Source organism: Apus apus, chromosome Z (genome assembly GCF_020740795.1).
Source record: "Apus apus isolate bApuApu2 chromosome Z, bApuApu2.pri.cur, whole genome shotgun sequence".
In the NCBI taxonomy this organism is placed as follows: domain Eukaryota; kingdom Metazoa; phylum Chordata; class Aves; order Apodiformes; family Apodidae; genus Apus; species Apus apus.
This window is the reverse complement of record NC_067312.1, coordinates 29,848,933-29,862,485: the sequence shown is the minus strand read 5'-3', so window position 1 is coordinate 29,862,485 and position 13,553 is coordinate 29,848,933. Positions and strand designations below refer to the sequence as shown.

General features: G+C 39.4%; 1 protein-coding gene across 13 annotated transcripts in view; it reads right to left on the bottom strand.

Moving 5' to 3' along the window:
* Positions 1-1,602: 1,602 nt before the first annotated feature.
* JAK2 (Janus kinase 2) overlaps positions 1,603-13,553 on the bottom strand; it is a 92,685-nt gene continuing 80,734 nt past the window's right edge. For 12 of the 13 annotated variants that reach the window (XM_051642138.1, XM_051642134.1, XM_051642142.1 and 9 more), the window contains 4 exons: positions 12,881-13,053; positions 11,508-11,625; positions 6,276-6,389; positions 1,603-4,043 (listed from right to left, as the gene is read on the bottom strand). In XM_051642138.1, the coding sequence (XP_051498098.1) occupies positions 3,936-4,043; positions 6,276-6,389; positions 11,508-11,625; positions 12,881-13,053 (513 nt within the window). In that variant the 3' untranslated portion in view covers positions 1,603-3,935. Of the gene's footprint in view, positions 4,044-6,275; positions 6,390-11,345; positions 11,425-11,507; positions 11,626-12,880; positions 13,054-13,553 lie in introns of those variants that run through there. The other variant, XR_007891780.1, reaches the window with a different exon arrangement.

The following is a 13,553-nucleotide window of genomic DNA, read 5'->3' as shown; positions in this document are numbered from 1 at the left end:
CCCTTTCATGTTCTCTTCAACCATAACTAACAGGTGTTTTGTTGTGTTTTGTTTTTTTTCCCAGCCCTCCCTAAAGGGACTTTTTCAACTTTACTATAAAACATTGTAAACTTCTTATTCAAAAAAACAAAATTCAGAAAAATCTTCTTAGTGAAACACCTTTCCTGTGTCTGGCATGGCCCAATCTTACACAGTTTCTTTTGGTATAGTCATTGACTTTTTCAGCCAAGTTAGGTCTCCATGAGTGTTTTAGATTTAAGGCAGACAAGACACAGTTTAGAAATAGATTAGCACATATCTGTCATGGTATGGCATTTTCAGTAGACATCAATTTTTCATAAACCATTGTGCATGTCACAATTTAGAAAGCTTTTTCAGTGTTTAACATCAGCCTTTTCCCATCAGTCTTGTTGTTGCTCTGCACTTACACTATTACTCTCAAAACTCTATTCTCCAGGTGTTTGTGATCATACATTCCTGAACAGCTTTGCTTTCTTTGCACAAGAGTTGCACTTTTTCATACTTCATACAGCAACATATTTTCCCACACATTTCAAGGCAGTTGGTCAACATCTCAACTCAATGCAACAATTAAAACCAGAATTACTTTTTTTTGGGGGTGGAGAATTATCTTTTTACAGTTACATTCATCTGTACATTTAGTAATACAGAAGCTTTTAATCAATACCAGGACTTACGGGTTTCTTTTTCTGAAAAATCATTCCTCCTCTGGCTTATTACAGCTATTGCAAAACATTATTTTGAAACTTAACATATTTACACTGATAGACAACAAACCAATATTATGCTAGACAATACTCGTTTGCAGAGAAACTATAAATATATTGCGCACTTACAGAAAAATTCTTTCACTTCAAATGTAAGTGACAAACGGTAGTTAATATTTTAACACTACATCATAGCAGCAGCCATGTATGCATAAACCTGCACTTTTTCCAAAAAGAAAAAAATAAACAAAAAAAGTCACAGCATTTTGGGTAACATAATGCTTACACTAAAGTAAGACAAATTCAATGCCAACTGAAGAAAGTTTCTAAAACAAAGAATGGAGTCTGTTAATGCAAAGACTTTATGAAATACGGCATTAAACAATGCTAGTGTAGATACGACAGCTTTCAAAATGCAATGTTTTTTGTTGTTTTGTTTTGGTTGTTTTTCCTTTTTTTTTAAAAAAAAAAAGTTACTATGATTGGCAGCATCAAATTCAGCAAAATCACTGCATTTACATCCTCGACAGGTTTTTAAGGAAAACGTGTGGTCTGTTCCAGGACCTAAACAGCGGCACTGCAGATGATCACCCATCCCAAGAGTCGTAAGCACTACTTGGTCCAATTCACCCAGCTAAGAACACTCATCCCAAATGATCAAGCCCTGTCCACAAACAGACTTGTTACAAAAGATGACATGGTCCCAACCAATAGCACAAAATTCTACTGCAGTGTAGCCATACGGCTTCCTCTAAAAATTATAAAGTATTGAAGTAAAAAAAAACAAAAACAAATATCCACAAGAGACTTAAAAATTATCCTTGAATTTAACACTATATTTATGCAATCAAATACACTATGTAATGAGTCATACTGTAGTAGAACAAGAAAAAGACTTTATTCACTTGAAAAAATAGCAGACTGGAAGATCTCTTAATTGCATTACACAAACTTCCCTGAGATTTTTACATAAATTATATTTAGTCTACCATAGATTGGAAACAACTTACCTACTAAGTGTCATACACTGAGAATTTTACATAATTCCTGCATATATTATACCAGCTAAAATGCTGTTTCAATGCTTTAAAGCTTTATCTTCTTTTGTTACAAAAAATACATACATACAACGGAGACTACAAATGCAAAGACAACTTTTGCACAAAATCTTCAAAGCAATGTATAGAAATGGAGAAAACACATGTTAATTGAACCAAGCACTTTGAAGTTCTTTGCAGCTTAAAAACTGATTGTAAAATTAAAATTTCACAAGTTCTAAAAATTATAAAGCAAATGCTTAATGGCAAGAAAACCAATAGAAATATTATTAAATGCAATGGGCAGAAAGAGGGCTGATGCTGCCCTCCCTATTTAGCAACCTCCCATATTATAAAGATCATAATATTGAACGAGTGACTGGCGGGACAGAAACATTCATAGTGGTACAAAACATTGATATACTGGCACTGTGTTACACTACATAAGAATTTTAATATTTTTTTTTAAGTTGAGGTACTTAAAACTTCTATAAGATGGATTTAGTTAACCACAAATCTTGAGGAGGCCCTACAGTGCAAGTAACTCCTCTATTTCACCAACTCACTGCCACAAATTTTAAAAACAAACACTTCATTTTAAATACAAGCCTGGATGACAGGTCAGTTTGCTAAATTGTATATCCCCTTAATTGAACTTTCACAGCAAAAGTCCAAGAAAAACAAGCAAAGTACTTTGCAAACAATAATGCTTAAGTAAAAAAAAAAAAAAAATAAAATTACTTGAACTAAAAATAAAAAATCTACAACTTTACTGCTTTCAGATATGAGATTATCCCCAAGTTTTATGCCTGCAGGCAAAACCGAAGAGTTGTCTTGTCCATCAATTTTTGTTAGACTTATTTAAAAAGCCAAATTATACAGCATATGTAATCTGCTCAGGTAGCTCTGATCTCCTTCCAGTTCTCAGTAGCTGGGATAATGAATGTTCTTTCCCCCTGCTGAGTATGGAGCAATTGCACTTGTAATTCCTTCTTGCAAGTAGACTTACTTTGGGTGTTACCACAGAGGTAAACTGAAGGCAACTTGGGCCACTTCATTACAAAATAGAGTTGATGTGCTTGTCACTGGCAGCATCCAATGTTGGGCCACATGCATTCTTTTTTTTGTGTATGGAAAGGAAAGTACAAGGTCATCATCTTGACAGCAAAGTGAGGAACTGTGAAATGGAGGGCATTTTCTAGATTTTTAATTCTGCTTAAAAAAACTTCTATGACTGCATGAAAATTACAAAGATGGAAAGAACAAAAGAGCAGTGTACAAAAGCAGTATGTTTAGCTTTTTCATGTTCAGAAAAAAACTGAAGACACTGCCTTGTATAAAATGGATTAATTTCTACTTGTTATCACTGTACCTTCAATTATGTAAAGGGAATCTAATACTTGCTCAAAAGTGGAAAAGAAGAGTGAGGAAAACTGGATAACATGTTTGCTTTTTAATTTTAAATTAAATTTTAACCTGGATGAGTAGGTTTTCTGGCTCTCCAAATTAACAATTTGCTCCCTTTCCCTCAAAATACTTACAGTACGTCACACAGCCCATTGTATCTCTTTGCATATATTGCTAGCTGATAACTGATTCAGATAGGCACATTTAAAGTTTTTGGGTTACACAACCACTTCTATTTTGTTATAGAGAGAAGCCATTTCTGCATCAACAATGAAAAAAATTATAAAACTGTACTAACAAACACAAGCCCTTGTGCAACACACAAAACAGGCCACTATATGCCTAGTCAGAAAAGACTGGAAGTCTTTCCTGAGCATCTCCATTTCAAGAAGGAAATACACTGTCTTTTCATCTCTTCATCTCACCATGTTTTACCACATTTTAAGTCAACTTTTTTTTGCATTGCCAAGTAAGGCAAATAATGGTGCTGTAGACTGACCATATATTAGGTTATTTTGTTTAGAAAAATAATTTCTCTCCCTATTTAAAATTTCAGTATGTTCTCATAGTAACAAATATATCCTGACAAAAAAAAAACCAGTAGGATACACCTCAGTATGCAGATTGAGATAGGATATTTGCCACAACAGATTTTACTTCCAGCAAAGGTAAGATGCACATGTGTACATGTCAATTATACAAAACAGACCAAGTACGTTTTGCTCTGCATTGCAACACATTCTCTGAAGGAGGGACACTTTTCTCATCCACCCATGTTGTCCCTTATGTGATCCACTCGCTGAGCAAGATCCCTAAAGGCGGGGCGTTGGGAAACATTATTGTTCCAGCATTCTTTCATGATGGCATAGATCTGGAGAAGAAACATAGATAATTGGTATTAGGTATAGAGAAGCTACTAATAGTTACTTTGAACTGGTCCAAAGAACATACATCCTAGTTTTATGCTTCCAAGCAACAGCGGCACAGCAGTGTGCCGGAAGCCTTGCTATACCAATCAGTTTATCTGCTTGACCTTTTTGACAGCAAGAAGTGAGGATAGTTAGCTCTGCAAAAGTCCTTATTGTAAAATGAGACTTTAAAAAAATGGAGTATGGAAATTGACTTGGTTAGTTTTTGAAACTTTTAATAGACTCATGCTATTTTGCAAAGTTTTTATCTTCTTGCTTGCTCTGATTTTTTTGAAAGTTCAAAATGTTTTAAATGAAAAATGCTTTACAAGTCTGACCAAAAATCAGATTTACAGAGACAGCAGTTCTAAATTCAGCTTCTCCTGCAACGGTAACATACACTTCTTCACATTCATATATTACATTCTAAATTATTCTTCACAAATAATCAGAAAAAAGGCAGAAATGTTACTGTACAAACTGGACCCACTTCTAGCAGAAGTAGATTTAAATTATTTTTGGAAGAGATTTCATTAAAATAGGCATTTGGCAACAGTTTTCTCTTTTCCCAAATGTGTACTTGATACCTGGTCACAAAACAACTTGCTGAGCTTCTCACCTGTACTCATCTCACTCATTTAACCCAGATCATTATTACCATTTTCTCATACTTACAACAAATTTTACATATTGTTTAAGAACAACCTGCATAGCTCCCAGGAAATAAAGTACTGTAAGTTCTTTATTTTTCAGCAAATCTGAAACTCCTGCATTGACCAAGCCGCTTTAAACCCAAGACTCAAGCAGCTTGTAGGCTACAGACATCTGGAAGATTTAATATCTGTGATGACTGCCCTTTCAAGAAGAAAAGAAGAACACAGTTTCTGACAAGAGAGAGACCTTTCCGTGTTGTTTTGGTTATCTGAAAAAATGTCAGACATTGAAACCTTTGCAATTATTTTGCATACAGTTTCAGTAAAACAGATTGTGTCTTATCTTACACATATGACATTCAGGTTATCTACGTTTTTGGCTTTTGGCAAACCTTTGCAATTTCAATGATTGCTATATTCATATATATAATGCAAGAAAGGTTACTTCAGGGACTTCTCTTTTGATTCTCTGCAGACTATTCCTTCTTCCTCCATAGTTTCCCTGCCCCACCCTTACCATTCTTTCTCTTCCTTGCTAGACTGCTTGACCCTCATGTCTCCTCTGTCTCCAGTTTTGAATGGATAATTCCTCAACTTATTGCCAACTGTTGAATGCCAAGGGATGCACCAATATGATCTAAGCTGGAAGTTATATATGTTTAAAAGCGTAACTATTTTACTTGTATTCTTTCCCCACTGATTCACCTACTCAAGCCCTACCAGTTTGAGTCAAGATGAAGGGCACCCTGCTCTGAAGAATACAGAACTACAAGACTTAGAAGCAGTATGAAAATATTTTAAAACAACATTTGTATTAGCAAAACAAAACAACCAACAAAACACTGAATTAATTTGTGAGCTCTGAGGATGGCTTTACAAACACATAGACTTTAGTATCTATGAAGAGTATGAATACAAATCCGAAGGCCCTGAACTTAAAAAATCTCACTCATAAACTTAATTGTACCTACAGTCTGCAGGCAGCTCTTGGCTGAGAATGCTTGACAGTGAATAATACACATGACAAACATGGGTATTCCTATGCTTGAGGGGGGAAGAGCAAGAGGAGGAAAATAATCAAGATAAGGAACTATTTAAATCTCAGAATTAAATGTGAAAAATCTTACATAGGTATTTAAGATACTTCTGCTAACTGTTATAGACTTCAAAAGAACCCATGTACACAGCTTTAAGCAAGAATCTCTATAAGGGATTTCCATGGAACGAGATCTGTATGCTAATCTCATTGCCTTAATAAATGTATATTCTTGAAACAGAACCCTGAGTGCCCCTCTACAGCTGCCAGTCATAATAGTCCTAATTCATGTACTTGAAAGATTACACTCTAGGCTCCATTGGGAATGCAATTTAAATAATTAAAAATGGGATTATACTCATCATGTAGCTGATAAAACAAGGGCACAGCCATTCTGCCTGTGCAAGCACTCTAAGCAGAATGAAATGTAAGGCTTGCATTTACCAGGTGCTCACCCTGACTGAGCACCTTTCAGACTACAGCAACATACTAAGACCATACTCCACCTCATCAGGGCATCCATCTGGTCTTGGTAGTCGTCCATTATTCTTCAAAAGCTCTATCAAGTGAAACACGATCATCTGCCCTTGTTTATCATTGCCAATCATGCGCATGAATTCCTGAAACAGAAGGCCACTATCGTGAATAATTTCTACAGGAAAAAAGATGCTGCAATATTACCAAGGGAGGTTATTTACAGGAATAATAAACAAGAATAATACTAAAAAGAACAGTATACAGCCATGGTAAAATTATAAATGACAAGTCCAGAGAATACAGCAATAAATACAGATCTTCCTGTGTGTGTGGAACAAAATAGGATGAAACAAACACAACTTAAAGCAACTAGTGAAAAATCTTAAAAATGTTGATCGTCATCTGATAATTAGTTTTAAAAGGGTAAGTATCACAGATAATTCTAAAAAGCCCCCTGAAACATTAGAACAAGATCACGAGGCTTTGAAAAATCCCATTAAAATAAAGAAAACAGAAAATATCATAAAATAGTTTGATTGAAAGGGTCCTTAACGATCATCTAGATCCAACCCCCCTGCATGGGCAGGGACACCTCCCACTAGATCAGGTTGCTCAAGGCCCCATCCAACCTGTTTTTGAACACTTCCAGGGTTGGGATAGGGGACCCACAAATTCTCTGGGTAACCTGCTCCAGTCTCTCCACCCTTACATGAAAGCATTTCTTGCTAATATATAATCCAGATCTACCCTCTTTTAGTTTAAAGCCATTACATCTTGTCCTCTACTACAAGCCCTTGTAAAAAGTCCTTCCCCAGCTTTCCTGTAGGCCCTTCAGGTATGGCAGGTCACTATAAGGTCACCTTGGATCCTTCTCTTCTCCAGGCTGAACAACACCAACTCCTTCAGCCTGTGTTCACAGGAGAGGTGCTCCAGCCCTCTGATAATTTTGTGGCCCTCCTCTGGGTTTGCTTCAGCACATCTACATCCTTCCTGGGGGGGCGGGGCTCCAGAACACAGTACTCCAGGTGGAGTCTCATGAGAGCCAAGTAGAGGGGCAGAATCACCTCCCTTGACCTGCTGGCCATGCTTCTTTTGATGCAGCTCAGGATATGGTTGGCTTCCTGGGCTGCAAGTGCACATGGCTGGCTCATGTGGAGCTTCTCATCAACCAACACCCCAAGTCCTTGTACTCAGGGTTGCTCTCAATCTATGCTCCACTCAACCTGTGTTTGTGCTTGGGATTGCCCTGACACACGTCCACAACATCGCACTTGGCCTCGTTGAACTTCATATGGGGCCCACCTCTCCAGCCTGTCAGGGTATCTCTGCATGGCACCCCTTCCCTCCAGAGTGTCAACCAAACCACACAGCTTGGTGTTATCAGCAGACTTGGGAGGGTGCACTTCATCCCACCATCTGTGTTGCAGACACAGGTGTTAAACAGCCCCAGCCCCAGTTCTGACCCCTGAGGGACTCCACTGAACACTGGTCTCCACTTGGACATTGAGCCATTGACCACACCTCTTCTGAGTGTGACCATCCAGCCAATTCCTTATACACCGAGGGGTCCACCCATCATATGCATCTCTTTCCAATTTAGAGACCAGGATGTCGTGTGGGACAGGGTTAAATGCTTTGCACAAGTCCTGGTAGATTACACCAGTTGCCCTCCTCTAGTCCATCAGTCCTGCGACCTCATTGTAAAAGGCCACCACCTTTGTCATACAGGATTTGCCCTTGATGAAGCCATGCTGGTTGCCACCAACCATCTCCTCATTTTCCATGTGGCTTAGCATAGCTTCCAGGAGGATTTGCTACATGATCTTGCTAGGCAGAAAGGTGAGACTGACTGGCCTGTAGTTCCCCAGGTCTTCCTTTCTTCCCTTTTTAAAAAATGGGGGTGATGTTTCACTGGGGACTCCACCAGACTGCCACAAATTCTCCAATATAATGGACAGCAGCTTAGCAATTTCATCTGCCAGTTCCATCAGGACCTGCAGATGTATGTCATCAGGTCCCACGGACTTGTGTACCTTCAGGTTCCTTAGATGGTCTCTAGCCTGGCCTACCCCTACTATGGGTGGGTCTTTATTCTTCCAGTCTCTGCCTTTGTCTTCTGTGACTTGGTTGGTGTGGCTAGAGCCTTTGCTGGTGAAGACTGAGGAAAAAACATTCATTGAGTACCTCAGCCTTCCCCATATCCCAGGTAACCACGTCTCCTGTTTCCTTCTGGAGAGGGTCCATGACAGTGACATACCTGTAGAACCTTTTCTTGATACCCTTGGTGTCCCTGGCCAGACTTATTTCTATTAGGGCTTCAGCATTCCTAACCTGATCCCTGGCTGCTTGGACAACCTTTTTGTACTCCTCCCAGACTGCTTGTCCTTGCTTCCACTCTCTTTAGGCTTCCTTTTTGTGTTTGAGCTTGTCCAGTAACTTCTTGTTCATCCATGCAGGCCTCCAGGCATTTTTGCCTGATCTCCTCTTTGTTGGGCTGCAACAATGGCTACTGACCTTGCAGAAGGTCATCATTGAGTATTATACAGTTTTCCTGATTCCCCCCAAGGCTTTATCCCATGGTACTCTACCAAACATGTCCCTGAAGAGGCCAAAGTCAGCTCTCCTGAAGTCCCATTTATCAAGCTTGCTGTGGGCTTTCCTCGCTGCCCTAAGATCCTGAACTTCACCGTTTCATGGTCACTGCAGCCAAGGCTGCCCTTGAGCTTCAAGTTATTCACCAGCCCCTCCTTGTTGGTGAGAACATTGTCCAGCACAGCACCTCTCCTTGTTGGCTCCTCTATCACTTGCAGAAGGAAATTATCTTCCATGAATTCTGGGGACCTCCTGGATTGCTTATGCCCTGATGTGTTGTCCCTCCAACAAGATATTGGGGTGGCTGAAGTCCTCCATGAGGACCAGGGCTTATTAATTGAGGCTACTCCTGTCTGTCTATAAAGGGCCTCATCTGCTCTGTCTTCCTGGTCAGGTGGCCTATAGCAGACCCCAGATACCATGTCCACTACCCGTTCTTTAACCTTGACTCATAACTCTCCCTCAGCTCCTTATCCATCCTCAGGTGGGGCTTCAAGCACTCTGGCTGGTCATTGACTTAGAAGATGACAGCCCTTCCTAATGTGCCCTTCCTGTCCATCCTGAAGAGCCTGTATCCTTCCATTCCAACACACACAGGAGCTATCCCACCACTCTGGGGTCTCTGTCATGCCAATAAGATCATAGCCCTGCAGGCACATGCACATATCTAACTCCTCTTGTTTATTTCCCTTGGTGTGTGTGTTTGCACAGAGACATTTAAACTGGGCCTCCAATGAAGACGACTTACTGGCTGCTGTGGCTGGAATTCCTTTGAGGTATTTAACTGATGTTTCCCTGACTCCTATTACCTCAGAAGCCCCTGGATCATCTCCATAGGACTTCAGATGTGCTGCAGTGTACCCTGTACGTTTCACAATAACAGGCTGAGAGCCCTGGCTACCACCCTGCCCCTCAAATCTTGGTGTGCCACCCCACATTCCTGACTGACCATTCTGTCCTGGTTTGAGAGGACCAGGATGAAAACTGCCCACAGCTGTACTGACCTAAGGGTGCTCACGACCTCCCAGCAGCTGCCAGGCTGCGGCAGTGACAGTGGGGGGAGCAGCTGAGGCTCATAAGGAGGAGAGCGTGGGTTGGGTGACCCACATGGACCAATCACAGTGCTGCTGCCTGTGGTGCTCAGTATAAAACGGCTCCTCAGCAAGCCCTCTCCTGCTCCCTGTGCTGTTGCTGGTGTTCCTGAACCACCACCATGGAAGAACATTGTTAATCAAGACAGGTCACCTTCCTCTGCCTTCCCCAAGCAGGACCAGCTTGGCTGCTCAAAGGCTTGTGTGGATTGTCACTGGGTTCTTGTTAGCATGCTATCCTACAAACACTGGCACACCTCCCCCAGGCTTATCTCTCACACACCCAGTTCTATTCCCTTCCCCCTTCAAAACTAGTTGAAAGCTCTTTTGATGATCCCTGCTAACTCTCGTGCAAGACTCCTCTTCCCCCTTTAAGACAAGTGTACCCCATCTGTTGCTAGCAGGCCTGGTGTCATGTAAACTGAACCATGATCAAAAAACTCAAAGTCCTGCTGGTGACACCACTCTCAGAGGAAGGTACTGATCTGACGGGTCCTCCCATTTCTTCCCTCATCATTCCCTGCAGCTGGAGGGATAGAGGAGACCACCACCTAGGCTCTTGATCCTTTACCCTTAGGCAGTCAATCCAAGGCCCTGAATTCTTCCTTGATTGTCCTCAGACTCCTTGTTGCAACCTCCTCGCTGCCTACTTGAAAGATCACTAATGGATAATAACTGGAGGGCCATACCATATTAGGAAGTTCTCTTGCCACATCCTTAACCTGGGCCCCAGGGAGGCAGCAGACTTCCCTAAGAAGTAAGTAAAGGAGGAGAAGCCCACTGAAGTTAGTGCAGAGATCTTCCAAGTATCTTTTTGCCTATCATCACTGTTCAGCTCTGCAAACTATATTAGCCAGGACTACCTTGGCCAAGGGTGAGAATAGCTCCAGTCACATGTAAGGCTCAACTATCCTCTGTTATGTCTACAGAGGACTGCTAGGTATAATTTAGATTGTGAATCTCATTTCCAATTGGAGAATAGTTATTCAGTATACAAGTTGTATTCTTCTCCATCCACTGTAAATTTGTCTTCAAAGGTGTTTGTCAACAGTCTGCAAAAAAGCCACTTACCACTCTTTCTTGAACTCAAATAACTTAGTAACTTGGCTTCTGGCAACATTACAAAATAACTTTTAAGTTACGTTATGAATGAACTTAAAACTATCTTTAAATGAACTTAATGTTAACGTATTTGTTTGGCTTAGTCTTTGACTTGGAATGGCATTAAAAATACATGTTATACTGCAATGAAACAGCTGCAGCTAGGATTAGTCTCCATGAAGGATAATAAGGAATAATCTATAATGAGAGATTAAAAAATATGTTTCAGTTAGGAGTTACAGGATGGATAAAATCTGCACAAGCTATCAGGTAATTTTCAGATCTTCTTTCCTTCTTACAGTGTGATACCAATACCTTTTAGTATGTTGCCTCTGATTGGATGCTGCCTCACAAACCCTAAGGTATCTCCAGAAAAGGATCAGTAAAGAACAACCTATTTAGGCAGAGGAACAATTATATGTTTTAAAAAATTTGTATGAACAAAAAACCTCTGAGAATGTTTAACTATATACTTACAGCTGGTGGGCTTTTGCTCTTGTCAATGTATGTGAAGAGTTCATACAAGACCACACCAAAACTCCACACATCTGAGGCGACAGAAAATTTGCTTTCTGTCAGAGATTCTGGAGCATACCTGCAACAGATGGTAAAAGGAATATTGTTCTGTGTAGCATGTGTCTTTTTGGGTTTTAAGATATTTCTTATAATAAGAGTGATTCTTTTTCATTAATAAGTGTTGTTTTTCATAGGCATTAGCACTCTCATTTTTTTCTGCTACCTTTAGTAGTAACTATTTTATAATCATTAATTGGCATTGAAAACACAAACCACTTTAAACAAACACAGTTATTCATAACTATATCCAAGTTTGTTGTTTTTTTTCCTCAACAAATTTGTAGATATTTTTCTTATCTGTAATGCAAGTAAACAACATTTTGATGTGGAAAGAAAGAATTATAGCCAGTAAGCATCCTTCCATCATTTTCAATAAGCCATGAACTGTGTCCCAGGTAATTCTGGACTTAAATTCTACAGCTTCCAATAATATCTACTAAGATGCCACTTTGTATTACTTAGCCTTTAAGTATTACATTTTTACAGTGCCTAAGTCAGATTAAAATATAAACTAAAATCACATGTATGCAATTGCATTTTCTTTTGCTAGCATGACATAAAATAGTTTTTATGCCGGTTATTCTATCTAGTCAAGGTATTTCTACATATTTATAGAACAGAACTGAAGCACGTCTTTTGTATCCTGAATACAGTCCATCAATTTTCATTTCATACTCCTTCAGTCACACAGTGTTCCTTCTCATTTCACATTAAGTGCAGCTCATTGGAGTATTACTGTATTTTGGAGTACCTTAGATCTTCTCTGGAAGCTCAATGCCCAAATACAGACATTTACCCCAACAGTCAAACCAGGACATTATCCCATAAATCCTACAGTCTATGGGATTTAATTCCACTTGGTCAGAAAGTCTATCCAAGAGATCTCAGCTTGAAGGTATGAGCAACCAGTGTTCAGGGAACTGAAAGGTTCAGGACTTTGAAGGCACCCTGGGGAACTGGCCCTTTTAAGATCTCTCATATCTTTGAATATCTTTCCTGTTGCATACTATTTCATTTAAATAATTCAGTAATATTTAGGTTTGTTTTTTTGTTTGGGTTTTTTTGTTTGTTTGTTTTTAAAATATACTTAAAAGTCAAGTCTAACAATTGCATACTCTTCTGCAAAGTCAAATATCATGTACCTGATTTCCACCATGCTGGGCAACTGACTTTGAACTTACACTTAAAAGAATTCCACAATATCCAAAACAATTGGCTGAAATTGCAAAAAATGGAAAACTTGACATATTTTCATTTACCAAAAGACGACTTACCAAAATATAGGGCTTTCACCAGGTTCTTTTACTTTGTAGTATTCCTTGTCTTGCGGCAACACTTTTGTCAATCCAAAGTCTCCAATTTTAACTCTGTTCTCATTCTCCACTAAGATATTTCTGGTTGCTAAATCTCGGTGAACATACCTTTTGGTACCCAGATACTCCATGCCCTAAGTGAAAAGTTCACAAACACAACAGAAAAAGAGTTACTGTTACCATGAAGTAGCTGCACTTTCCCTACAGGGATGAATTAATTGCAAAGTTAAAACCAAACAGATTGTAACCAAAACTGGTGTCCTTGAGCATTCATTTTCTCTGATGAGTCACTTTTTCCAAGGGATGTGACTTCCCTGAACTGGAGGGAGATAGACTGAGCAACTCTGACAGCCAAGGATTTTTTATTATGTAGCTGGATAGCTAGTACAGCTTCTTTCTGTGGCCAAATGGACTTTGCTGGTGATAGACAAAAAGAACACAAAATTTGGGCGAAGCTGTACAATACAGGGCAAATGAGAAGATGATCCTATTTACTTATTTCAATTAATCTTTTTTGGTACATCTGCTTCCCTGATTACTTATGAAAATGTATATTTTGATTCATTGAATTTGATAGCTATTTTCTGAATGTATTTCCACCTGTGTGTCTTGTTTCTTTTCTGTGTGGACCATT